The sequence below is a fragment of the Podarcis tiliguerta genome (genome assembly GCF_965153285.1).
Source record: "Podarcis tiliguerta genome assembly, chromosome: 3".
Lineage (NCBI taxonomy): Eukaryota > Metazoa > Chordata > Lepidosauria > Squamata > Lacertidae > Podarcis > Podarcis tiliguerta.
In genome coordinates, this window is record NC_139536.1 from 117,977,551 (window position 1) to 118,004,164 (window position 26,614).

General features: G+C 40.6%; 1 protein-coding gene across 4 annotated transcripts in view; it reads right to left on the reverse strand.

Annotated features, from left to right (window-relative positions):
- CYP39A1 (cytochrome P450 family 39 subfamily A member 1) overlaps positions 1–26,614 on the reverse strand; it is a 68,265-nt gene that overhangs the window by 13,112 nt on the left and 28,539 nt on the right. Inside the window, exons 8-13 of one of the 4 annotated variants that reach the window (XM_083435606.1) lie at positions 24,809–24,899; positions 23,260–23,393; positions 22,574–22,669; positions 18,325–18,413; positions 16,923–17,010; positions 14,552–14,895 (exon numbers count right to left, since the gene is read on the reverse strand). In XM_083435606.1, the coding sequence (XP_083291732.1) occupies positions 14,824–14,895; positions 16,923–17,010; positions 18,325–18,413; positions 22,574–22,669; positions 23,260–23,393; positions 24,809–24,899 (570 nt within the window). In that variant the 3' untranslated portion in view covers positions 14,552–14,823. Of the gene's footprint in view, positions 1–14,551; positions 14,896–16,922; positions 17,011–18,324; positions 18,414–22,573; positions 22,670–23,259; positions 23,394–24,808; positions 24,900–26,614 lie in introns of those variants that run through there. The other 3 variants (XM_083435607.1, XM_083435608.1, XM_083435605.1) reach the window with 3 other exon arrangements.

Here is a 26,614-nt window from a genome sequence, read left to right on the forward strand (position 1 = left end):
GCTGAGTGACTGAGCTCCAGAGTGATTTGTGTGTTTTGAGCAATAAACCTGAGTTCATTGCTGCCGGAGTTGTCTCGCTTCTGTAGGAGAGACCCAACCATTACAGAGACATTGCAAAGTATAGTTTTAACTTCTTCCCTCAGAACAGTGTTTCATGAAGTTCTGTTCTGGCATGGACAGCTGATTTGGGGTTCTTAAAGAAAAATTCAACCTCAGTTGGCTACATACTCCCCTTGGCTAGCATATTAGAAGCAGCTAAAAGGCAGACTCTTCAAATTTTCTGTGTTGTTCCCACCACCTACCAGCACAGTTAAGGGTGTCCTAGACGCATTCATTGTGAGGTCTTTCACACAATAAAAACATTTACATGAATATAGCAAAATTTATGCTTCCAGCCACTGGCACAAAGCTGCAGTCAGTGCAGCCAAAGCCTTCATGAAAGAAGTGCCTGTTTAGGAGGTATCTGGTCACAAGTAACTAATGGAAGAAAAAAAGAAGATCATGCTGTTGATAATCTTCAGAGTCCAATTCTCTAAACTGGAAGAGAATTTAATTCAAGCCAAAGGGAGACATATATTAAAGATTTACAACCTCCTCCTCAATTGGGAAGTAAAAGAGGAGGAGGTGAAAGCTGTCATGATAAGTTGGGCCCAAGATATTGGACACAATATATACATGAATGAATGGGAAAGACTGTGGAAAGAGGACATCAGATTCACTGCATGTTATAATATTAAGAGAAAATGTGATGAAGATGTTATACAGATGGTACCTAACCCCAGCCAAACTGGCCAAGATGTATAAGAACAGTTCAGAGGTTTGTTGGAGGTGTAAAAATGGGGCAGGAACATTTATGCACATGTGGTGGGGGTGTAAGAGAATAAGAGAATTCTGGGATAGTATATATAATGAATTTTAAAAGATACTCAAACTCTCATTCAAAAAAAAACTCTGAGGCCTTCCTATTAGGAATTATGTTTATAGAAATCAAGAGAAATCTTAGATCTCTTTTCATGTATGCAACCACAGTGGCTAAGATTTTAATAGCAAAGAATTGGAAAAGTGATATCATCCCCACAAAAACTGACTGGCAAGCAAAAATGATAGAATATTTACAACTAGCAGGGATGACAGGGAGATTAAGAGGAAATTCAGTACAGAAAGTTAATAAAGATTGGATAATGTTTAAAGAAAATATAGGTGTATTTCAAGACCTGATCCATTTCCAAATTAATGTCGGTGACCAAGAACTGAAATGTCACTATGATAAATTTACTGTTTTATTTTTTTTAAATGTGACATATATGTTCCCTCAAATCCAAAAAGAAATTGTTGATCAATGCAGGGCTATTAACAAAGATGACCTTATAGAAGATCAAAGAAGGCGTCTGCTGTCAGCATACTTACTGATGAGGCAGCTATCAATATATCAGGGAAGGAGAAGTTGTCCATTGGCTTGCGCTTCTTTGAACAACAAGAAAATAGAGTTTGTGGGTTCTGTAGAGCTCCCTGTCCTTGATGCCATTACAATTGCAACAGCGATAGACAAGTTCCTGGAGGAAGAAGGACCCAGAGAAATGTGTGGGCCAGAGTTACGACAGGTGTTCAGCTATGGCTGGCAAGGTCGGTGGCATGCAAATAATTTTAAGAAAAAAGTATGAGAAAGCCATGTTTTTCCATTATGCATCTCACAAACTGAATCTTGTAGCGAATGACTTGAACAATGTTCCAGAAATACATAACACCATCTCCACTATCAAGGATATCATAAGGTTCTTCAGAGAGTCAGTGTTGAGAAGAAAATATGCCCAAACATTCCACTCCTCCGTGAGACGCGGTGGTCCCAAAAGTACAAAATTATTGCCATTTTCAAAGAGCATTTTGTGAGCATCATTGAAAGGTTGGTGAGATTATCACCAGAAAGAAATGGCAACATGTGGAAATAGGTATTACAGATACATTCTGCTGCCACCAAAGCTCAATTCATCATTGCTGTTGCTCCAGTAGCCAAGTATTCTGTCTTATTGGAACTTGTGGTAAATGCTCTAAAAACCTGGACCTGCTCCAATGTTCAGAGTGCATCAAACAAATTCTTGGAGTGATGACAACTCACTGCAGTGATGCAGTGCAAGTTGCTACAGAGCTCATTTAGGATACCTACAAGATGGCCAAGGAATTTGGAGTGGACTTGAGAGTGTCGAGATTTGTTAGAAGACAGCAACATGGCTCCAACCCTCCAACGTCCAGCCCTTTAGAGTACTAGAAGAGATCCCTAATAATTATTTACTTGGACTCCTCAGTGTCTTCATTGGAGCAACAAATGGAGCAGGTGAACAGCACTCACTGGTTGGCCTCTGTTATTTTCTCCCACTGATAGGGAACCCACATAAGGACTCTCTCCGGACTCTAGGAGCAGTTTTTTCTTCTAACAAAGTGCACGTTCATAAGCAAAATACCCCAAATCTCTCATGGGTGGCTGGGGGCTTGGACACGCATGTGGGTTCAGACACATACTGTAACAGTACTAAAAGCAATAATTATTACTTGATGGGTCTTTTTATTGCATTTTTATGTGGTTGCACATCTCCCCAGATGCACAAACTTGTTTGCATTTTTGTATTTACTGCTCCAGTAAGCTTTATATGAGAAGTGTTTCCATGTCCCAGCAGGGCTGATTGTGGTATAAACAGAACAAAAGATTAGGGTATTGATCAGATCAGATCAGATCAATTAAATTTTCCATAGTTTCTTGTGCAGTCATGTATTGCCTTTACAGAAGTCACAAGCTCTTTTGCCCCACACATTGCAAAGAAAATTAAACCTTGCTATGGGAGCTAAAATTCAGAATAAACATACCAAACTAAAAACAAAGCAAGTCTTCAACTACAGGCACGTTAATTGTAGTGCCATTTATATTAATGGGTGGAGGCCCTCAAGGCAATGCAGACATTACATTAGAAGAAAGGATGGCCAAAATGCAAGTGGCTCATTTTTATTTCCTACCTCAGGCATATTATTATTATTATTATTATTATTATTATTATTATTATTATTATTATGAAGAGTGATACTGTAGTTTCTAAATAGTGAAGACACTTCCACTCTGGCTGGATACAAGATTTGGAAACAGGGAAGCAGAGTCAGGCCTGTTTATTTTGAAAAATGGAGCCTTCGTGGAAAGCAATCTATTGGCTGCATTGTGCTTCTTCATTTATTTATTTATCTTATTTATTGTATTATTTATTTCATAACATTTATACATCGCTTGATTGTAGAGGACCTCAAAGCAGTTTACAAAAGATAAAATAGTAAAATCAAGAAATATTCACAAACATAATTTAAAACATACAAAAGTTAAAATATTAAAACTGATTAAAATTACCTCAATTTCCTAAGCATCTGAGTAGGCTTGTCTAAAGAAGAATGTCTAAAGAAGAAGCAGGTGCCAAAAGGAGGGCAGGGAATACGCCTGCGTGATGTCAAAGGCAGGGAGTTCCAGCGTAGCTGCTGCCTCACGAAATGATTGAGTTTTTACAAATGTGGAATGGGGATTATGTATCACCTGCAGTAGCGCCAATTCTGCCGACTGAAGCAGTAAAATGGACACAATGTAAAATGGAGGCAATCCCACAACCAAAGAATTACAGAGCACCAAAGAACCTGGACAAACTTGCAGAGCCAGATCTCATCCCTGTTTTTGCCCTCTGCTTGTCCACCCCAAAGGAAGCCCAAAGCAACATACAGAAACAGATGCTCTAGCAAAAGGCAAATGCTATGAAACAATAACCAATGCAGTTAATGATCAATACAAATGCCAAAAAACAATCAGTAAGTAACAGGGGGGAAATAAAATAACCCTGCTCCAGCAGTCCATGAACAAAACCATTTGGCTGTAAAGTAAAATTAGACACATCTACCTGAGAGACAGCTGAAGCCAAGGGAAGAGCAAGCCACAGCCAACTAATGCAGTAAAAAACCGCAATACGGTGGACCACCACAGAACAAAGCTTTCTAACGTCAAACTTGCCTTCTCATCACAGTTTAATACATTGTCCAAAAACACCTGGAGGCAGCCCACCCTACTCTCCTGTCCGACAGATGTGCCTCTGTGAGGGGTTGTGTCTGCAGCTCAGGAGGGGCCAGCGACACAGGTGCTCCAGGCTGAGGGGGGAGCCGCTGGCCAGGCTTGATGTTCCAGGCAAAAGGAGAGAGAAAGGAAAGGGGGCGGGGGGGGGGGGAGAAGATGGAACGGATGTGTGGATGTGAGTGTGGAGGGGGGGGGTGACATCCAATGTTTCAGCCCACATTGTTTTAGAGGGGAAAAGAAAGAAACAGTGTGAGGCAGTCATTTTAAGGTATGTGTTTGTGGGTTACTGAGACACTTAGCTTGAACTCTGCACATGCCCTGGAACAGGGGCAACCAATGTGCCTCCTTCCAGATGTTGTTGGACAATTCCCATCGTCCTTGACCACTGGTCATTTTGGCTGGGGTTGATGGGAGTGGGGGTCCTGGAGCACCTGGAGGGGCCCACACTGGCTCACCCTGCCTCGGAGTTTGGCCGGGCTCTGCTTGTTACTGGTCTCAGAACTGCAGCTCAGATTCAACTGGAAAGTTTTAAAGAGACAGATTCTAAACTTCATGCTTCCTCTGCTGTGGCATCTTGTAACCAAGCAACTCTTTTAGCTGCCGTAAGATCTGCTTTGGCAGCTGCCAAAGTTTAAGCCAAATTTCTACTTCTGTTGTACATAATGTGATAAGTACATAAGATTTTTGAATATCATTTTTTGTAATTATTGTTAATTGTTTTTATCCTCTGTTGTACGCTATGGTGAAAATATTAAAGACTGACTTACACACTCCCTGTACTGTGCAGCACCCACAGGATGTGAATATGCCAACAACCTTTTTCTTTTTGCCTCTTCTTCCATCACAAAATTTGGGATGTGGGGCACAACATATGCTACATTAAGGATTCATTTACATATTTACCTTTTTGGCCCAAAGAGGTGAACAGTATATCAATTCAAAGAAGGGTGCAATAAAAGTACAATAAATGCAGTGACAATCTTCAAAATAATATAAAATAGTAAAAATCGCAAGATACCCCATAGTGGTCTACTTACTCCACGAACAAGCCCAAATACGATGGTGACCACCCACGGGGGGGGGGGGGGCTGTCACACTCACTCCCGCCCTCAGCCCTGTGTCCCCTCTCGCTGCATCAGGGATGCTTCATCGGTCCAAATTATGCCATTTGCAACTATTCTTTAAATGAAGGCTTATCTCACTGCCTTTTAAAATTATACATTTTCACAAAATTGATCTTTATTTTTAGGATTGCTTTTTTGGCAGCTCAAGAAAAGAAGGGAAATTATATTTAAGTTGCTCATGGTTCAATCGCCAGGGTTAAACAGAAAACCTAGCCCTTTACAACTGATAATTTTTAGTCAAAGTTACGGGTTTTTCCAGGCACTTAGAACAGTTGGCATACTGGAAGAAAATCCAGAGAACCCACTCTCATGGACTCACATGGCATTTACTATTCATTTCCTTATCATGCTGTCCAAAAAATGCAGAGTAAACAAAGATAATTTTGTTTATGCTAACAGACTGGTAAAAGAACAAGGACATTTTGCTAAGAAATCAGCTTTCCATTAAGATTCAATTTTTTTTGTTACTATCACAAAGGTAATTCAAAAGCTATGTTTTTAAAAGCTCATACTAAGGAACAGCCCCCTATTCTCGTCATATAAACAGACCTACACGCTCCGTTGTTGGGCTTAGAATGCCAGCATCTTATCTGCTTTATCGCAGCCCTTCAATAACTCCCATTGCCCTCCGTCCCCTCTCCCTACCTTCGCATCTGGGCTGGTAAAAACCTCGAGGTCCAGAGCGCAGGCGGCCGGAGAGGCGGCCGCACAGTCCATGCCCCTCCCCCGGGGTCAGTCTGGAAGGAGCTTCGCAGCCTCGGAGCTGATGCGCCTCCAGGGCTAAAGGCAGCCGCTTTAAAGTGGAGGAAACACAGATGCAAATTCTCGCCTCCAACACAACTTCCAGCTATGCCAGCACTGCTGTTCCATTTCGCATTGCAATTACATCACCACAAGGACTGACACAAGCTACCTCACCCCCAACTCGCACGTTTTATCAACTCCAGGCAGCACACTGAAGCAAACAGAATATGATTATAATAAACCCAGACTAAATCAATGTAGGCAGCACAGGCTGGCAACAGAATCATCATCGTTTGTGTTGGCGAAACATGAACGTCCTCCAAGGCATTTTGCTTTTCTGGATACTCACTAGAACCCTCAGCCATTGTTAAAAGGCAACATCCCATCCTTTCTCCCAGCCACAACCTGTGATGCAGCAACGCTGCTACTGATCCCCCTTTGATAGGGTTGTCAGTTGCCACCACTTTCCCTCAACATAATTCCTGTGTCTTTAATAGCTGCATGAAATTCAGCAATTCCCCCCTCCCCCCCCCCATGCTTGGAACATAGTCATCTCCCTGCAACATAGCAATTAAAGTTGAACCAGAATTAATGGTGGCAGAATAATGGTACACAGAAGACAAATCTCCATAAGCACAGACCCCACAAGTCCTCCCTAACCCTCTTCCAGGTTCTCTGCCGGGTGGCCAACGTGGCTTGTAGAGTATTGCCTTCCTGTATTACTAGAATATGGCTTTCCTGTATCCCCCTCTCCCAACACAGGAAGGGAATACAGGAAAGCCATAGTGGCTGACCAGGAGAATCTGAAAGAGCCAGTGGTGACAGATGAGAGCTCTTCAGCAATATGGTTGGAAGGTCCTACGATAATGCCAAAAGTTTCTCTGCTCTCATGGAGAATAAGAGAGGTGGACATTGCACTGAATGCTTGTAAAGCAGGGCCATGCCTCAGATCAATTACCCTCTTCTACAAACTTGCCCCCAGGAAGCTGCTACTGCAAAAGACAGGCTCACCTCAGACCAGGCAGGCTCCTGTCACAGGCTGCTCTGCGACTCTGGGTAGAGGAAACCATCAGCTCAGGGAGACAACATGAGCTACTACCTGGATGCCTTCCTGGATGGCCTTGTAGCCCATGTAGCTCTGTAGTCTGAGGTTGAGGCCGGGAACTTGCAACAGGACCAGCCGCTCTGTACAGCTTGCAACAGATACAAAGGACGCCACTTCACTCACTCCTTTTTCTTCCTTACTCCCACTTTGCACACCTGCCCTTCTTTTTCCCCCTGGTCGGTTTCCCAGGCAGTCTCTGAAGAGTTCCTGAGAGGTGGGCCTTTCCAGGGATGTGGGTCTGCCATCTTTACTCTGCTTCTGTCTGTTCCAATTGAGCGTTTTTCTTCTCCCCTCCTCGCCTGAGCCTGCACTGGATGTGGCAATGCAGTGGCAGCGTATCTCTGATCCTGGTGTTATAGAAGTATAGGATTGCTCTGTATGTTATGGCCAAATCCAGTACTTTCTAGGCTAGAAAACATTAATTTTCACAGCAAATAAACAGCAGTGTTTATATCCAGTCATGTACTTCCATCATAAATTTTACTGAATTGATGACTGAGCCTTTTCATAGCCTGTCTCTAGTCTTGGAAAAAACAAACAACCCAGCTCCTCTAAAAATACTAGGAATTTAATTATTAGGTTTTAGGATTTACAGTAGAATATAGGATATTTCATACACACACATACACACACACACACACACATGCTGCAGGCTTTGCCTTTTGAAAGCAAGACTCATTTGACTTGCAAAGTCCATCATTCTATACCTTAGTTGCCCTTGAATTTGGTAATAGAATGAATGGTAAACGTTCAGCTTTCTTATAGCACAGAAATGTCTGTCAGAATGTGCCTGGTTGTCCTCAAAGCCTTTTGACCAATGGGATTAAAAATAAAATGCAAACTGAGAGGTAGCTCAGAGAGATGGGTTCAATTGTTCTCTTTCATGCTCCGTAATGCTGATGTTGCACTTAGGAGCACAAAGATTTTGGTTCGGCAGCATCAGCAAAATGAATCTGACACTATAATACTGAAGTGTAGATTCCTGTTTCTTTTGCTTAGGCTACAGCACAGACACCATGGAGCACACATCATTACTGAACCGCCCTTCAATTGGAGCCTGAAAAAGAACTGAAAAATCAAAAAGCATTTCAAACTTTAAGTAGAACACACACAATAAAAAAGAAATTATGACATGTTTTCCTATGACATTGCAACCTCTGTTGCAATTTTACTTAGGAATCCAGCTCTCATATGTTTTATCTTATTCCATCTTTCTGCCAATCATTCAAGTACCAAAATAATTTCCCTATCAATATACAGAAATGTTCATTTTCCTGTAAAAATTCTTAAACAGTAACCAAAGCAATACTAGATTCAGGTAGATAGCTGTGTTGGTCTGACAAAGTCGAAATAAATAAAAAATTGTCCAGTTCAGATACTTCTGTTTCAGTGTATCCGAAGAAGCGTGCATGCACACGAAAGCTTATAACCAGTACAAATTTAGTTGGTCTCTAAGGTGCCACTGGACATTTTTTTATTCAAAGCAATACTGTTTATGGTCCTGTAAAAATAAGGCTAAATTGTAAAATTCCTGCAGAAGTATTTTATTCCGAGAGAGAACAATAGACTAACATAAGAAACTGCATTCTAAAAGTTGTGACATCCAGCTTTGTTAAATCAGCATTTAGTTTTAACACTCTTTGATATCAGCAGTGATCGTTGTAATGTTCTGACTTAATCACAGTTCCCTTGTTAGTATTCCAACAAACTGCCTCTGGCTTTACATACTTTGCCTTAGTGCTGTGTTGCAGGGCAGCAGCTGAAGGAGCAAAAGGGGTTTTCTTGTGTGTGTGTTTATCTGTGGCTGATTAGCTGCTCTCCCTGTGCAAAGGTCAGAGGGGGCTGGGTTTGTTCCATCTTTTAGATTTAGGGGAGCTAGTCTCAAACGTTTGTTGGGGGAGACCTAGGTTTTTTTTGGGGGGTAGTTATTTGTCCTGTCTTCACACTTTATATGATGGAGGACCGCTGTAGCCACCCCCAACGACACGTTCTCAAAACCAGGGAAGATTCTGGAGCAGATCATTAAGCGAACAGTCTGTGAGCACCTAGAAAGGAATGCTGTGATCACCAATAGTCAGCATGGATTTCTGAAAAATAAGTCATGTCAGACTAACCTGATCTCGTTTTTTGACAGAATTACAAGCCTGGTAGATGAAGGGAACGCAGTGGATGTAGCCTACCTTGATTCAGCAAGGCATTCGACAAGGTGCTCCATGATATTCTTGTAAAGAAGCTGGTAAAATGCAGTCTTGACTATGCTACCACTCAGTGGATTTGTAACTGGCTGACTGACCGGACCCAAAGGGTGCTCATCAATGGTTCCTCTTCATCCTGGAGAAGAGTGACTAGTGGGGTGCCACAGGGTTCTGTCTTGGGCCCGGTCTTATTCAACATCTTTATCAACGACTTGGATGATGGATTCAAGGGCATCCTGATCAAATTTGCAGATGACACCAAACTGGGAGGGGTGGCTAACACCCCAGAGGACAGGATCACACTTCAAAACAACCTTGACAGATTAGAGAACTGGGCCAAAACAAACAAGATGAATTTTAACAGGGAGAAATGTAAAGTATTGCACTTGGGCAAAAAAAATGAGAGGCACAAATACAAGATGGGTGACACCTGGCTTGAGAGCAGTACATGTGAAAAGGATCTAGGAGTCTTGGTTGACCACAAACTTGACATGAGCCAACAGTGTGACGTGGCAGCTAAAAAAGCCAATGCAATTCTGGGCTGCATCAATAGGAGTATAGCATCTAGATCAAGGGAAGTTATAGTGCCACTGTATTCTGCTCTGGTCAGACCTCACCTGGAGTACTGTGTCCAGTTCTGGGCACCACAGTTCAAGAAGGTCACTGACAAACTGGAACGTGTCCAGAGGAGGGCAACCAAAATGGTCAAAGGCCTGGAAACGATGCCTTATGAGGAACGGCTAAGGGAGCTGGGCATGTTTAGCCTGGAGAAGAGGAGGTTAAGGGGGGATATGATAGCCATGTTCAAATATATAAAAGGATGTCACATAGAGGAGGGAGAAAGGTTGTTTTCTGCTGCTCCAGAGAAGCGGACACGGAGCAATGGATCCAAACTACAAGAAAGAAGATTCCACCTAAACATTAGGAAGAACTTCCTGACAGTAAGAGCTGTTTGACAGTGGAATTTGCTGCCAAGGAGTGTGGTGGAGTCTCCTTCTTTGGAGGTCTTTAAGCAGAGGCTTGACAACCATATGTCAGGAGTGCTCTGATGGTGTTTCCTGCTTGGCAGGGGGTTGGACTCGATGGCCCTTGTGGTCTCTTCCAACTCTATGATTCTATGATTCTAAACAGCCCTGCCTGTTTCATTTTGTTTACTAATTCACTACTGTACATTAATGTGCTCACATGAAATCCTTTCCCAGATCCATAAACCCTGGAGGTTTTCACTAAACTGCTGCTGGACACTTTTAATGTTCAACACCTTTGGTTCCCCTCCCTTCGGTGGCTCTGCAGAAAAACACAATGCCTTACTAGACTAGCAACATGAAAACAAAGCAGGGGAAACAGGTTGGTGTCATCTCCAATGCAATTGTAGTGTTGGTGGACTGAGCTAGCTTGACAGCTGCTGGGAAAATCAAAACACCAGCACCACCATTAGCCTGAGCTACTGTAAATTGCTTGTTGTCAGTGCACTGATGGGTCATTGTTTCTTTTGACTTGCATGAAAACAATTTGTGGATCTGTATTTTGTCCATGAATATGATTTCTCGACCTTCTCTTCTGCTATACAACATGTCCTTGATACTGTACTGCAGTGTTTTGTCAACCCTGCATCCCCATATGTGGTTGGACGACATCCCCAGCCAGCTTATCCAATGTTGAGGGACAAAACCTGGGGAGCATAGCTGAAGATCATTGGCATTAGTATATCCATCAACCACAATTGTAGTTCTTGGGCAACATGTACACACATATTTTTGTACACTTAAGTAGAATACTATTCCAAGATGGCTGAATATGGTTAGTTTCATTGGATCCCATGTAGAAGAGCTCCCCTCTGCCCCCCATCCAGCACAAATGTTATTCCACTTGCTGGCCTACATACTATAGCATTGTCTGTTCGAAATAGTATTTGAATAGTATGAAGTAATTTATTTTGTTTTTGGAAAAATAAGCTGAAGTCAAGACAAGGATGTTGGGTGTAACCACAATTTGAATCTGATGCAACCTTCTTCTTAAATGCTGCTAGATTTTGCAGTGGAGGGGAATCTCTAAAGGGTTGACTCAATAGTTATTCAGTTGTTTGCTTGGTACTTATTTCTCTAATTGTGTCCATGTGTTTAAATGAAATATATTTGGAAGTTCTGCAAATCATTTTATTATTTTCTTGTCCATTTCTTTAGCTATGTCATCCCCATTTATATCTGTCAATGCAACTATTCTGCAGCTTTAGGTGATTATTCTGTTAAATATTCAAGTACTGGTACCACCAGAACATCCTTGCAGACTTTTTTCCTGCATCAAGTCTCAGTTTTCCTTATTTTAATGACTTGTTATATAAAATATTTCAGTCAGCTGTTCCATCAGTAAAACGATTTCCAGATAATCTGGGCATGATAAAATCCAAACTCTACCTTTAGTTTTCCTGCTCAATGACCAACTCTGGTGGTGTTCCATTTTCAATTTTGAGGAAACTGATGGACTGGTGATTTTTAAGTTTTCCATGTTCTGGAGATAAAGGTATACTGGTGTGTGTGTGTGTGTAATCTGTTCTACCTTAATCTATTTCCATACTTGTCATGTTTCACCGCCACAAAGCTGCTGTGCAGATATCTGCCAAATTAAACTTCCTTATTTGAAGTAGTTGCATAGGTAGGTCAGATGGTAGACTTTGGGGATGGGGCACCAGCTACCACAGTAATGTTCCAATCTGAAAAGAGAAACATGTTCCTAAATGTTGTGTGTGTTACTTCCACACACTACTTACGTGTTGCTTGTGGCTTTAATGTACCTGCGGTTAAAAAAAATGTAATTGTAAAAAACTAACTGGAATGCTTTCTATCTGGAACATACATGGTTGTGGTGTGTGTGTGTGTGTGTGTGTGTGTTCTTGTCAGATTCTCAATGGTACAGAGTGGTACAGAGTGGTACTGAGTATGGCTGTGCAGTTTTCTGCAACTTGAGATGCTGCATAGCAGCAGCATGCCCTTGAAAGGGCTTGGAATACCGCTGCCCTCAGCTGCTTGAGACCTTACTTTGTCATTCAGCCCTGCATAAGAGGCACAGGTAAGAGATGCTCTAGCCTCGGGGGAGGAGAGCACAGCTTCCTGCCAAGTTAGCACAACCTGGCCAGCTCAAGGGAGGCAGACTATCCCATTGGTAAATTGCTGCTCCCTTCTGGGTGGACATTCTGCTGGTCCCTCTCAGCTATGCCAAAATGTGTACATGAAGAGCGAGTTCAAGAGAACACAGTGTCACTTAACTTCTACAAAGATGCTTAAGAGTGGGCTGTAAGAAACTTGATTCTTGAAGAAAGAGATCCAGATGGGCAGAATGCCCACAGAGAGTATTCTAGAAATTAGCCTAGAGGGTCTCTCACAAGAGCTCTGTGCAGTGAGTTTCCAAGTAGTTGTACTTTGCATCCCAAATGCCCTGGGACTTGGACATTTTGGCTCCTGAATGCCACAAACCTGGAAGTGATTGTTCTAGTTTGCCAATGTTCTTTTGGAACCCGAATGTCCGACAGAGCTTCGACAGTTTCCGATTGGCTGCAGGAACTTCCTGCAGCCAATCAGAAGCCGTAATTTGGTTTTCGAACGTTTTGAAAGTTGAACGGACTTCCGGAATGGATTCCATTCGACTTCCAAGGTACGACTGTACAATGCGGAAAGATGAAGCTGCATTACAAGAATACCCACTCACCAAGATGGACGCAATCCAGAATTTGGGTGAGTGATGCCGCTACAAGACAGAGTGTTCAGGACAAAACACGGGACAGTTCACTATATGTTTCATTTAGTTGTGCTAAATGATCATACTCAGTCAGCTCACAGAAGGGGTAGTCTAATTTACCAATGCCCTGCACCTAACAAAGCAAATATTTCCCTTCAAATTTTGGTAGTATTTGACACCCTCTTAATTTTATCAGCGCTCATGCAGCTGCAGAACAAGAACTAATCAACGTACAGTATATTTAAAAGGAACTCCCAGCACCGTTGTTTGGCTCAGAGAAATCATTTTCCCTCAGTTAACTCGCTTGGTTGTGGGGGTTTCTAATTAACTGGGTATTTCAATGACGATAAAATGTGTCTACTTAAAAGAAGTTGGCAGTTCTCTGGATAGCCAAGCCCAAAACTGGAAGTATAATTGGCATCCTATAAAAATAATTGAAGTGGATTGAAGTGGATTGTGTGGTATATTTAAACCTCTGATGATCAAAGGTGGTAACAGAGATTGCAGGACACATTGGAATGGAGCCAATCCAGTGGGGGCTGCTAGGGGCGCCTTGGAAGATGGCGGATATTAACATCTATCCAGCCCCCATGAGGTAATTAGAGGCTGATTATGGGGAGTAAATCAGTCTCCCTTCATCTCTCCAGGGGGGAGAGATGCCGTTTTCACCCGTTGTTGCCATAAATCACCCCCGAGTTCAGAAGGAGGAGGGGGTGAGGCACTGGGTGCACAACCCTCGGCGGGCCTCGGAACTCCTCCGAAGCTGCTTCCAGGTGCGAAACTAGTTGCGTTACTTAAAAGGAAAAAATTGGTGAAAGATAACGCATATGCTTCAAGAGAAGCAGGAGGTTCTTATCTACTAACAATTTTACCGCTGAAATGAAGAAGACTGAGACGGAAGATTACATCAAAGTACAACAGACATGGTATGTGGAATGGAATGCGACGGAACTGAAAGGGGGGGATATGACTTTTTTTTTTTTGCTCTATGTGATTAACTAATAACCCTCCCTCTTAGAAGATACGTCACAGCAACTAATTGCAAATGGGACTAAATATGAATTGTGGGGGAATAATTTGAACTTAAAGGTTTTACTCTGTGAAGGATTTGGAAAGAAGGAGGGCTCTCTTGTGATGCAGTAAGAATGGAGATTTGATACGAGACCTGTGTTGCAGAGGTTTGGTCTTGGGGAGGGCGAGCCGAAGATTTATTACTTACAAGGAGATTGTGATCTGGAAGGGGCAGCCCTCCTGGAAAAAGACTAATTTACAATGCAACAGGTCGGGAAAGTTAAAGAGCGAGCTTTTAGACTGTATTTCATCGGAATGACAAAATGGCGAGCGGAAATGCCTGGATTATTGGACGAGAGCGATTTATGAGAGAGCAGTACAAAGCCCACACAGAAACACAAATAAGACTGTTTTTTTTTCAACCCACTTGCGGAGCAACTCGGAGGTGAATGGAAAGGAAAACGAGGAATGACAAGGACTGAGAAGACGGGACTGGAAATATCATTCTTAAAATGAAAGCAGCACAAATATTCGAGGATTGGACTCTTGCCGATCGAGAAGCATGGGTACCCCCCACAAAAAAAATTAATTTGGAAAACAATTGGATTACATGATATGTATTGTTATAATTTGGATTAATTGATTTGATGTGTTTAATTTGGTAATATGAAACTTAATAAAAATTATTTAAAAAAAAAATAAAAAAAGGAATGGAGCCGATCCATCCGGCATTGCGGGGTTTGGGCTAGATGCCCCCGGGGTCCCTTCCAATTCTGATTCTCAGTCTGACAGTTAAGGAATTGGGATGGGCACCAATGCTCAGCTTCATATTCTCAGCTTATACTGAATTCGGCATGGTCCCTCAGGCTGCTGTGTCCCCACCAAGTGGAGAAGGCTCTGCAAAAACAGAAAAGAAGTTACAAGCAGACACTTCAGATGATAATACAAGTGATAATATAAGTGTAATTGAAACAAGAATTTTACCAAGAATTAAGCATATTCCCCCCCAAAAATGTTCATTATTTTGAGCCAGAATCGGTCTCCAAAGCAGTTTAGAATTAAACTCTGTGGGCAAGTCCTACATAGCCAGTCCCGTCAACAGAGGCCCTGCCAAAGGACTTTTGCTTGTGTGACAGGGCTCCTTCCCCCGCTCCCCAAAATTAACTGGGGGGGGGGGTAGTTTGGGAGAATCCCCAGAACAGTGTGTGGGAGGAGAAGGGGGCGTTTTCTATCTGGCAAGCCATAATGTTTGCACAGATAGAACAACTGGAAGAGAGTGATGTTGAATTCTACTTTATGACAAGATAAAACCTAAGTAAATGAGGTTGTAGATATTGGGCAGAGGAAGAAGGCAGGCTCACATGGTAGGAGGGTTCAGGTTGTAGATATTGGGCAGTTGTAACTGGAAAAGTGTGCTACAAACCATCACCCTTATTCCTTGACTGATGTTGTCTATTTTTTGCACTTTATGAATAATCTGGGTTTTTTAAGTGTTTTTATTCATGCATGCTTTTTTCTCTTTTGCCTGCAATTGATCTTATCATGCCTCATAATGGGGCAGAAAAGTGGGATTAAATCTTTTTCATAAATATTCTAACAAGGGACACAGCTAACAATCTGGGATGCTAGTTATTCAAAAGTGGAGCATATACAAATTTTCACATTTTAAAACAAGGATTACATTTCAGATTATCTAATCATGAACTGTAAGGGAGACGAAGAGATCTAAATAGAGATTATCTATATTTAGTGGAATTTTTATGAACATATACTTTTAAGGATCTTTCAAAAAACTATGGGAATAAAAGTCTGTAATAACATAATAGGGGATGTTAAAACAGTACAGTAACTTCATTGACATCACAAGGTTGCTGCATGTTGGTTCAAATAATAAAAGAGCATGAAAAAATTCCTGTTTGTTCCATGAAGCTAGACTGTCCACTATGATTATAAGCCTGCACCTAGTAAATGTGGAGGTTTCAAGAGAATTTACTGTAGCATGGACTAATTGGATGCAGGCCTGTAGCCTATGGCTGCAACCCAGAACTCAGGTAAGCATATTTAACTTCCATTTAAAGTAACTAGGGTGCCAGCTTCAAGTTAATATTCCACTGACAAATACCTATGGAGGAGTATATGTGAAAAATTATTACATTCAAATTCCTAATCCATAAGAATCTTGCAGAAAAGATACACAACAGACAATACAGAGGATGGTGATATAACAGCAGAATGCAAAGTTACAGAAAAATATATCACCAAGAACAATAAGGAGTACAGACAGGCAGACAACAGAGACGTAGTCTTTTTCTTTACAATACCTCATGTATTTGATAGAAGTAACATCAACTTGTAAATCAACACCCAGACAATGTTCCAGTAAACTCAGAGTTTCTTCCGACCATTTTGCAATTAGACTAATAATATTGTCATTTTGTTGTATCTTTATAGATTTGTCCAGTTTTCTAAGCTATTGCTTGTTTACTACTAAGACTTCACTGTGCATCTAATATATGATGTATGTATTCTCACTGAAATGTAACCATTTCAGCCGGAAATAGATGTTGACTATATATCTTGTTTTATCTTATCAGCTTGATAATCGATTAAGCCTCTTTGCAGGAAGAAACGCTGAGTCCTTATTGTGGAGCATTTGTCCCAAGTGATATGTTTTTCTGTGACTTTGGAAAGATACACAAGCAACAGACTGAAATCCAAAATCTGTATTGGCTGACATCTGTTGCAATGTTTTTCATGTCTGTTCCTCCACAGATACTCTTCACTTTAAAAAACTGCTGCATAAGAAAAGGCACTACATGGTGAACTTTTATCTAGTTAGAAAAGTTACAAAAGCTTAACAGAAGAGATGAAAGATAATTAAAGTTACATACTATGAACTTTAATTTTCATTATGAATATGTTACCTCCTTTGGTAGTGGATCCAAAAGATGGCATTCATATTTGCAAAGCAACATAGCTACTAGAATTTGAATCTCCATGATAGCAAACCATCTAAAATGCAAACAGTACAAGTAGATAAAAACTGACTTGCTCTCAGGAAACATCATCTAAAATTCTGTTACAATGCTTCATTCTTTATTAATTTTTTTACACCACCATTCATCCAAAGATCATAGGGCAGTTTACAACATAAAAACACAAAATGCATAACATAACAATAATAAAAAAATACCCTTCCCCAATTTTTAAAGAGGCATATAGCAAAGAAACAACTTTCCAAAATATACAGTAGACTTGATTTATCTTAAAGCAGATGTTTTCATCCACTTGTGTGTAGATAACCATTTGCACAATGCCCCTTTGGTTGCACAATGTGGGAGGGGGTAGTCTGTGTGGGCTCATTTCATGGGTAAAACAGTTTTGTCAATGATGGGATAGTTTCAAAACCTGAGTAATGCAAACATTAGCCCAGTTTGTATTAGGAGTAGTGTGTTTATCTGAGTGCTTGTTTTGTACTAAAAGGAAGTAAAATTCAGTAGGTTTCTTAGGCCTGCTCTTGGATACATTCAAATTTCAAACTTGAAAAAAAAGGGTTGCATCTTTTTTGCAATTTAACTTTGCAAGCTTTCCCACAATTTTTACAAAGATACTGTTCCATCATGGAATGTTTGTTGTATTCTAATTCTTACAGTGAAAGCCATCAACAACAAAATGTTGACACAGTGCACTTTGTGAGAAAATTTGTTCACACCTATACAAATGGATGCAAAAGCTATTGTTTCAGCTAATGTTTAACATTGCATCCTGCAACTTCAACAGAATGCATTGTGACCAAATATTGAAATAAGTATACAGTGGTACCTCGGTTGTTCTTAAACCGAATCTGTTCTTAAACTGAAGTGCACTTTCCCTAATGAGGCCTCCCGCCACCGGTGCCCTTCCACCGTTTGGATTCCGTTCGTAGACCGAGGTAAAGTTCACAAACCGGGACACTACTTCCAGTTTTGCGGAGTTTGTAAACCGAATAGTTCATAAACAGGACTGTTCTTAAACCGAGGTACCACTGTATGGAGCAACTGAAATTAACTTTACACAGCTTCAGAAGGTGGCAAGGAAACTGAAAATTCAGAGAAACTGCAAGACATTCCTACATGCCACATTATCCAGCACTGCCTTTACCATTCAACTTTGGAAGACCTCCATCCAGGTATCTGCTGTAATAGCTTGTAACAGTAATAAACTTTTCAATCCTTTTTGAAAAAAGAAAATCATCTGTGAAGCTTTGTTGTTAAGAGGGAATGAAGTTATAGGAGTAGAGTCACTCTCTAAAGCGTTTAAGAAATAAACTCCGTCTGTTTTACTGACCTTCCTGGACACTGATGTGCTCCTCCTCCAAATGCCACAAAACCTTCCAAGGAAACATTTTTCTCTAAATTTGCTTCTTTCCAACGATCCTGTGTGATGAAAATTCCCTTTCTCAAAATCAACTTTGTGGTAAATAAGCTTAATAACAAACATGACCTTCTATTTGGCTAAGCACGGAGTAAGAAGCTACTTTTGTGAGTTTATTTTAAACATTCATAAATTCTAGATCCAGAAGAGGGATAGCAGGGAAGCTTAAAGTGCAGCAAGTGCTGCTGCAGATGTTTTAGCGCTCAAAAGCTTCTCTTAGAATCCCAAGAATCCTTGTGATAGCAATGTAAACAAGAACTTGGCTCTCATTTTAATAAAAGGTGTACTTTCAATACTCATGGTTGTGGTTATTTTTTAAATAATTCTCCTTTCCCCAATAGTGCTTTCCTCTGTTATGACCTTTAGCCATGCCTAAGGAGAAGCATTCGAGTTCCTCTATGGTAGGCAAGTCCAACCTCAAGTAGGCTGTGATCTACCAACAAGTATCAAAAACTGGCAGTGATCTACCACCCTACAAAGTCATTTAAGTTTATTAAATATGAACAAGTACGGTAACTAAACAAGTGAGAAAAGTCAAACTATATTTTTATATTAGTTTGCACAGATCTGAGGAACCAGCTTCTCTCTCTGTTAACTCTTTCCCTCCCTCCCTCCCTCCCTTCCTTCTTTCCTTCCTTCCTTCCTTCCTTCCTTCCTTCCTTCCTTCCTTCCTTCCTTCCTCCATGTTCTCCCTCCCTCCCCCTGCCTCCCCCCCATACGGCATCCTCACTCTCTCCCTCCACCTCTGTCTTTCTGCTTCTGGAGCTTTTCGTTCAATCATGTTATTGCCCCCAGCCCTAAGTTATTACCCCGCAGGAACACCCTCCCCACAAACATCCCAGCCCTCCCTCAGGGCACTGCGTCCCCACCACTGGCGCTCTACCCCCCCCCCCCACACACACACAGAGCGCAGTGCAGAGCAGGCATCGGGGAAGGAAGGCAAGCCTACTTCCATGGCTGGAGGAAAAGGAGGAGGAGGAGCTCAGGCTTGCATGAGACTGACAGTAGCAGCGGCGGCTGCTGTGTCCTAGGCTGCAGAGAAAGGCTTTTCTTTCTCAGCCTGCGACTGATGAAAATAGGCCAGCGATTCCCAAGTCAATCGTGATCAGCGTGTTGGAAATGCCTGCTCCATGAGAACTATGTCCACACAGAAAGTCAGTGCCTTGTAGTGATTCATGTTGGACTACAACCTGGAAGACCAGTGTTCAAATTCCCAGTCAACCATGAAGCTCCCTGGCTCCCTTGGGTCAGTCACAGTGTGGTGGATGACCCTTGCTCCAAAAAACATGGCCAAAATTAAAGGGTTCAGGAGTTCAGACCAGACCAAATTTCATAAAATCATCCACAGACTTTACTAAAGTAAAACCCCACGAGAAAGAAAAACTCCAAATAGCTCAAAAGGTAAGAAAACAACAAACACTAACTTATCCAGCTAATTAACATAAACACACTTAAATCTCAGTAGGCTGAGCAACGGAACAAGATGCTGTCAAAAGCCCAACCTCTGCTTGGCTGGCTGCCAAGAGCTCCCACCAACCCAGGTTTTATGGGGGCTTAGACCATGGGCGTTCACCTCTTCCACCCAATTACCTTGTGACACCGGTCTTGAAGCCTTAACGGGAGACAGCTGTATCTAAGCTCATTATCTCTGAGGTTCTAACTCATTTTCATATAATTTTTAAAGAATAATTTTTTAATTAGTTTTCCAATATACCCCCAAATTATAATAACAATTAATTCCCAAATTATACAATTATCAAAGTGCCAATCAACTTCCAATTAATACATTTTAGTTAAAGTGGCTCCCCGCATGGTGGTCTGGGTGCATTTCCGATCCTATATCACTGCATCCCATAAACTTAATTGTCAATTGCATTTCAGTTATAATAATAATCCCTTAGTCAACAGCTACATAATTAATGGTTTTCATTTTTGATGTTGTAATATATAAATTTATAAAGCTTCAAGTGAGGAACTCAAACTATTATCTTTATTCTGCCCTGCGTGTGAAAACTGTTATATCCATAGAGATTCCTTCTTTCCATCTATGGTGTTGTCTCTTTCCCTTCCCAGCTGTTGTTTTCTCCCATCGTGGCCTCGGGCGGAACTGAATCTCCAAGTTTCTCAGAGGTGTTATCTCTCCGTCCCTTGCTTCGATGTCTCGGAACAGGCAGCAGTCTGCTAGAAACCATTCTGTCTCACTAGTAAAACATGTCACAGATCTTTGCCATTTCCCCCTCAGCCTTGGAAAAGGTGAGCAGTTTTCGAATGTGCTGAAGATTTAATACTCCTTTCCAGCTCCCAGGATCTCTGCAGTGTTCTTATCACAGTTCCTAAATTCTTTTCCTTCCAGCAAGAGATTTATGGCTCAATTAAACTTCATCTTAGATTACATTCCGTCAGTAGCACACAAAAAGGGTTGCCAAATCATAAATATATAAATGCTTCCTTCTCTCCAATCGACTCTCACGCCAAAGAAAATCTTAATTCAAACCTTTGATCCCTGTAGTTAGTATATTCAGCAGTATGTTGTTGCAACCCTTTTCCATCACATGCTGGTACAGTGGTACCTCGGGTTACATACGCTTCAGGTTACAGACGCTTCAGGTTACAGACTACGCTAACCCAGAAATAGTACCTCGGGTTAAGAACTTTGCTTCAGGATGAGAACAGAAATCGTGTGGTGGCAGCGGGAGGCCCCATTAGCTAAAGTGCTGCTTCAGGTTAAGAACAGTTTCAGGTTAAGAACGGACATCTGGAACGAATTAAGTACGTAACCAGATGTACCACTGTACTTTAAAGCCAATTAAAGATCCAATTAAATAGAGAACCTCTGCTTCTTTTTAAAAAAATTAACTTGTTTTCCAAATTTTAACAAATCAATCCAAATTATTTAAACATTTTTAAAATAAAAAAAATAGGCTTCCAGCTCCTGTTGCAAATATGTCCAATTCTTTCTGATGTTGCTGCTTCATTGTTCTTATTTAATCATTTTTTCATCCTTCTATTCGTTTTAATCCATTTATATAGCTATCCGCTCTTGTTGCCCTACAGTCAGTTCTTCTGTTGTTTCCCAAACACATAAAAGTCCATTTCACGTGTGCAGCCCTTCAGGCACTCTTTTCTCAGGTCTGGTGTGTAGAGGGACTAACCACCATAATTCATTGTCCATTCACATTCCACTCCTTTAAGAACTCCTTTGAAAGCAGTCCTTCCGTTGTTCAAGGCCACACTGAGCCATAAATAAATCCCCGACAAGATGACCATTCCACCATTAAAACTCTGGGGATTATTTTCCACAGCCCGCAGTTAAAAGTCAAAGACACATATAAAATCCCCCCCAAGTGTAATTAGCAGACCCTCGTCCTTGCAAATCTCATCTCACTACAGATCAAGTCCAAGAATAATTTATATAATAATTTATACGTTCGAGAGGGGAGGGTATAGAAAAGCATTGTAAAACCCTTTATAGAGCATAAATCAATGGCTCCCACATTTCTGGATATCAGATAACATCATAACGCCTGCACACGATTCTTCCATTTTGTGGGGAGGTGGTCAGAAAATAAAAGACCCTTAAAAAACCACGAAAGCAAACATTGCCCCCCCCCATCATTGTTCCTTACTGTTGTAAGAAATTTCGTGCTTGTTCAAAGTCATTCAGATACCTTCATAGCTCATGTCCAGTCTTAACTGCAGCGTAGGAGGGCTTTTGCCAGGAGAAGTACTTTGGCACTCAGTGCCTCCCTGCCTCCCACATGCCATGCTGGAGCGAGAGCCAGGCACTGAGATGAAGAACTGCAAGTGAAGTCCATTCCCCCTGTCCCTTGGGGTAATTTGCAAGGAAGATTTGCCCTCTGTCATCCTTGTTTTTTGTTCGCCTGCTGTCGGGGGGGGCTGCCTCCATTAAGGCTGGCGGGATCGGAAGCCCCTAACCCATTCCCATAAACCAGTCTTAAAGGGGCGATGTCACCACACACAGCCACTCAGCCTAACCTTCCTCACAGGTTGCTTAAGTTTTTTGGCAAAGGTGGGATAAAAATGCAACCAGCATCAAATACATACATACATACATACATACATACATACATACATACTAACTATACTCCACATCAGCTAGTGAGAAAAGAGAAAAACAAACGGCTCCCATGTAATAACTTACTGGTTTAAAAGTATTGGGCTCAGGAAAATATTTGGGGTTTCTATGAATCCAATATGGAGACAAGGCCAGCAGGTCACCAGCAGGGATAACAAAATTCTAAAAGCAGAAGAACATGCTCATAATAATAATAATAATAATAATAATAATAATAATAATAACAATAACAATAACAACAACAATATATTTATTTATACTCCTCCCATCTGGCTTGGTTTCCCCAGCTACTCTAGGCAGCTTCCAACAAAATATTAAAAATACAATAAAACATCAAACATTAAAAACTTCCCTAAACAGGGCTGCCTAATGCACACTTCAAACTCTGTTCCAACAAAGCCAGTCATTTATAAACATTTATTTCACAAGAACACAGCAGATAATCCTGTCTATATGAGGTCACTAATAAAGTGATGCACTTAGGTAATAATTTAGCCAGACCCTAAACACGAAGGTGTACTGTGCTTGCTAGCTTTTATCTATGATGCCGTCATTGGAGTAGAATCTCACATAAATTTCAGCATCCCTCATTATCTTCAAGACAGTGAAACAGGCTGGAGAGGGTGTCATTTGTGCTAAATAGATGACTTGACAGGAATCTGTATGTTTCATACATTCAACAACATATTCATTTTAAAGATTATTGAATGAAGAACTGTGCTACACTATTACCGTCATTAACAAAACCTTACTTGAATTGTCATTGGAGCGATCACTTTCTTGATGATGGCACCTGGTGCCCTTAATCGTATTGTTTCCAAAATACACCACTTGATAAATGGGAACTTTTTTAGGTCATCTTCAGATAACTGGATGTTTTCTTTACCTGCAAAAGTCACATACAAAAGTCCAGTTACTGAAACACTGCAAGCTTTCCCATATCTTTATGTGAATTCACAGCCATGCAAGAGTGGGAACTCTTAATGAGAGCAGTAGAACTCAGGTTAAGTATAATGAGAGAAAGATGGTGTGACTACGATCAAATTTTGGAGGAGAAGTTACAAATGTTAAACAGTTGAAACAATATTGATTCACTCTCCTCTCCGGCAGCCCTACCATATCAAATGTCTAGCAAACGCCCTATAATCTTACTCAACAAGTGGGTTGTAAACTGCAGTAGAGAGTTGGGCCTTGCTTGCTTGCTTGCTGAGAAAGGTGGATGCCTTTGGCAGACCAGGACTTGGTTCATTTGGAGCACTTGGTTCATAACAGGCACCCTTCTCCTTTTTTTACCCACTATGGGTTTCATTCATTTGACATGACAAGGATTCAGGCATTTCAACTTGCAATAAATAAATTAATAAATTTGTGAGTTCCCCAAAATACAATGAGTTCATGACAGGAGTTTTTATCTTATCTCCTTGGCAGCTTCCCTCATGCTTGGCAGGAAAATCCCATTGTTCAAGATAGCAGAACAAGTCATTGGCCTATAGTGTTAGAAAGTACTGTATTTTTCTGTGTATAAGACTAGGGTTGTTTTTTTTTTAACCAAAAAAATAAGGTTTAAAATTGGAGCATGTCTTATACACAGGTAGTGCTGAGGGGTGTTTTCTTAATTTGGAGTCCCCCAAAACAGGGGGCGCCTTATACATGGGGGCATCTTATTCATGAAAAAATATGGTACATTCTTCACAGATGCTACTATATACCACTCCCTACACTCTTCAGTCTAGAAGATATAATTTCTGGCACCTGTTACGTCTTGTAGCAGTAGGGACCTTTTATGTCTTAGTTTAGAGTTATGAATAGATTACAATATTCATAATTAATGCTACCATGCACCCAAATAATTTTGTTTCTCTCTCTTTTCTTGCATTAAAAGAAAGCTTTGCTTTAGTCAGGTCTGGACCTACATTATTGGGTTACACACAAACTATTCAGACCCATTCAAGGACACTTCTTCACAAGCGTATTCTTCTGGCCAATTCCCATGTGATTTAAAAAAAACAAAACTAAGATACTGTATGTGCGTAGATTAATCCCAGTTGGAACATAAGTGTAGTTATACAAATGTCTACTTCAATATCAAGAAGTACCTGGGGCATATGTCTCAACACTAAAACAATAAGCATTTTGTGATCCTCAAATTGCATCCAATACCAATTCACTGCTTACTGCTATGTCTAAATTAATTTGGTGAAATCCTTCAGATCAAAGCCTATGACAAATGCACATAGATGCAGATATGCAGACTGTTCCAAACAGTTCCGAAGTCATAGTAAGGCATTTAGGCATATTTACCTGATTTTCTATAAACCGGTTCTAGTTCATCCATGACTTTTTTGTAAACAGAAGGTTGAGATAGAATAAATGCTAGTGTCCAGAATGAAACCTAAAGAAAGACCAGAGGAAATGGTCATAGAATGACCTGAGGAAATTACACATTAACCCATAAAATTTGTTGTCACTGTGAGTGCTGACAGCCACTACCTCAGATGTCCTTAAAGTGGGATTGGACAGATTCACATGGAATGGGTTTATCAATGGCTCCTAGTCTAAGTGGCTAACCTGCTATATTCAGAGGTAGCAAGTCTCTGAATATCAGCGGCTATAACCCTCATGTCCTTTTAGTGGGCTTTCAGGAGCATCTCATTGTATACGATGGGACTAGACAGCCAGGACTCCTCTTATTCTCTTCCTAATGATTAAACAGTATGTACATTTGTTTGTTTGTTTGTTTTTAAAGTTCTTTTTATTATTATTATTTGTCCCCATTCTTTATGATCACACTTTCATCTAGGGATGCCGAATAACTTACAAAAAAAATCGTTCAGTTGAAAATCTAACAATAACATGCATCAAAATCATTCTCCTATTAGTTATACATAACAGTATATACTTTTGTCCCTACTCATTTATCCTATTTTTTTTATTCCCCCCTTCCTTCCTCCCCTTTACCCCTCCCCCCAAAACTTATTCTTTCTTCATATCTTTAACCATGTGCACAGATTATTCATTCTAATTTGGATGCTTGGGTTGGCTTCCCCCCATGCTATCCAGTTCCTATAACTTGTCCTTTTATCCAAAATCTTTTAACATTTGTTATCCCATGTATCTTCCGTCATTACCTGTTCAAATATATCAGATTGTATATATTCAAAAACATAGTCATTCCATTTTTCCATTGTCCATTTATCCTTTTCTTTCCATCCTAATACAATAACAAGCATACCAGCTAAGATCATAATTTTATACCAGTCTTGCTCTTTTCTTTCTATTTTACTATTCTCCAGTATTCCTGAGATAAGCATTTCTCTATTGACTTCTATTTTAACCTGAAATACATCAGAAATAACCTATATAATCTTTTGCCAATATTCCTTTACACAAATGCACTCCCACCCCTAACTCTTGACCACAATGCCAACACTTAGGACTCAATCCTTTAACTATATATGCCAGTTGCACCGGGGTTCTATACCATTTCAATAGGAATTTTCTACTTAATTCTTTATATTTATCTTATTCTTTTTATTTTAACTGTACTCTTCATCATCTCTTGGACCGTGTTCAAATGAAACAGCCCTTCCCGCTCCCATTTATTCTGAATTATCCTTATCATCCTTTCCTTACTTCTTATCATTGATTTATATACCATGCTTGCTATCCTTTTCTCTGTTATTTGTCTTTTGTTAAGTATTTCATCAATTATGGATCCTGACCTCATCATATCCTCTATTTTTTCCACTTCTATTAATTTATATAGCCCTTGCACTTCCAACCAATATTGTTTTCCTACTTTCTCCAAAATGCTATTTTTTGTCCTTAACTTCCCGTCTTCATCTAACACATCTTTTAATTTATTAAATTCATGTTCTTCTAATTTCTTCCACCATCCAGGATCTGTATCACTCTTATCTATATATTTTAATGGAGCTCACTTTGAATATATAGGCATCCATTTCTTATTCCACTTCTTCCAAATTGCTGGAGCTATTTTCCTAGGTCCTGTCGTCTTCTTACATGCCATCTGTATATCTCTGATAAAGATCCCCTCTCTTCCTATTCCATTATTTACTGCATTCTCCATCCTAACCATTTGATCTT